At 42.2% G+C, this 1076-nt stretch overlaps 1 protein-coding gene across 1 annotated transcript in view; it reads left to right on the top strand.

Annotated features, from left to right (window-relative positions):
- Positions 1-1076, top strand: part of LOC102195648 (protocadherin gamma-C5-like) — a 6378-nt gene that overhangs the window by 609 nt on the left and 4693 nt on the right. The window contains exon 2 of the mRNA XM_005723233.2: positions 124-1063. Coding sequence (XP_005723290.2) covers positions 124-1063 — 940 coding nt within the window. The remainder of the gene's footprint in view (positions 1-123; positions 1064-1076) is intronic.

Below are 1076 nucleotides of genomic sequence, written 5' to 3'. Positions count from 1 at the left end.
GCCTCCGAGGCTGGCGAGCAGTATTTCAGCGTGGATGCGGGGAAGGGCGAGCTGGTGGTGAATGACAGAATAGACAGAGAGGCTTTATGCGGACAAAGCGCCAGCTGTGTGTTACCTCTGCAGGTTGTTATTGAAGACCCGCTACAACTTTTTCGAGTTGAAGTCGATATTCAAGACATTAATGATAATGCACCGAGATTTCCATCGAATGAAATTACATTGGAAATTGCAGAATCGACAGTTGTGGGGGTTCATTTTCCACTAGAAAGCGCAATAGATCCAGATGTTGGCAGTAATTCCCTGAAGTCATATACTCTTAGTAAAGACGAATGTTTTAGTATTAGAGTGAAAGAGGTTGGTGGTGGAAGGAAGGTCCCTGAATTGATTTTGGCAAAAGTTTTAGACAGAGAAAAGAAGGCTGTTCACAAGCTTCTTTTGACAGCTCTGGATGGAGGAAGCCCGGTAAGATCTGGGACTGCACAGATAACTATTCGTGTCCTTGACATTAACGATAATGTTCCCGCTTTCGAAAAAACGTCATATAAAGTATCTGTTAGTGAAAATGCCGTAGAAGGTGCGTTAATAGTACAAACAAAAGCGACAGACATGGATGATGGCCAAAACGGTGAGATTGAATATTCGTTTGGAGCACACACATCAGATGCAATGATGTCTATTTTCATTATCGATCATATATCTGGAACCATATTTCTTAAAGGAAAGTTAGATTTCGAAGCAAATGCAAATTATGAATTAGACATAACTGCGAAAGATAAAGGCACTCCGAGAATGGAGGGGCATTGTACTGTTCATGTGGAAGTTATAGACGTCAATGACAACGCGCCAGAAATTATGCTCACCTCTCATCCTAAGCCGGTGCGAGAAGACTCCCCAAATGGCACAGTGGTGGCATTAATCAGTGCAAGAGATCTTGACTCTGGTGATAATGGTAAAGTAAGATTACAGCTCCCTAAAACCTCTCAGTTTGCCCTGAAACCTTCTTTTTCCCATAATTACGCACTGGTTACCAGCGGTCCTTTAGACCGAGAAAAAGTCTCGGAATATAATATAGAAAT

This window comes from Pundamilia nyererei, unplaced genomic scaffold, assembly GCF_000239375.1.
Source record: "Pundamilia nyererei isolate P.nyererei 1_Seehausen unplaced genomic scaffold, PunNye1.0 scaffold00008, whole genome shotgun sequence".
Taxonomy (NCBI): domain Eukaryota; kingdom Metazoa; phylum Chordata; class Actinopteri; order Cichliformes; family Cichlidae; genus Pundamilia; species Pundamilia nyererei.
Note: the sequence above shows the minus strand (reverse complement) of the source record. Positions and strands in the feature narration are given on the sequence as shown.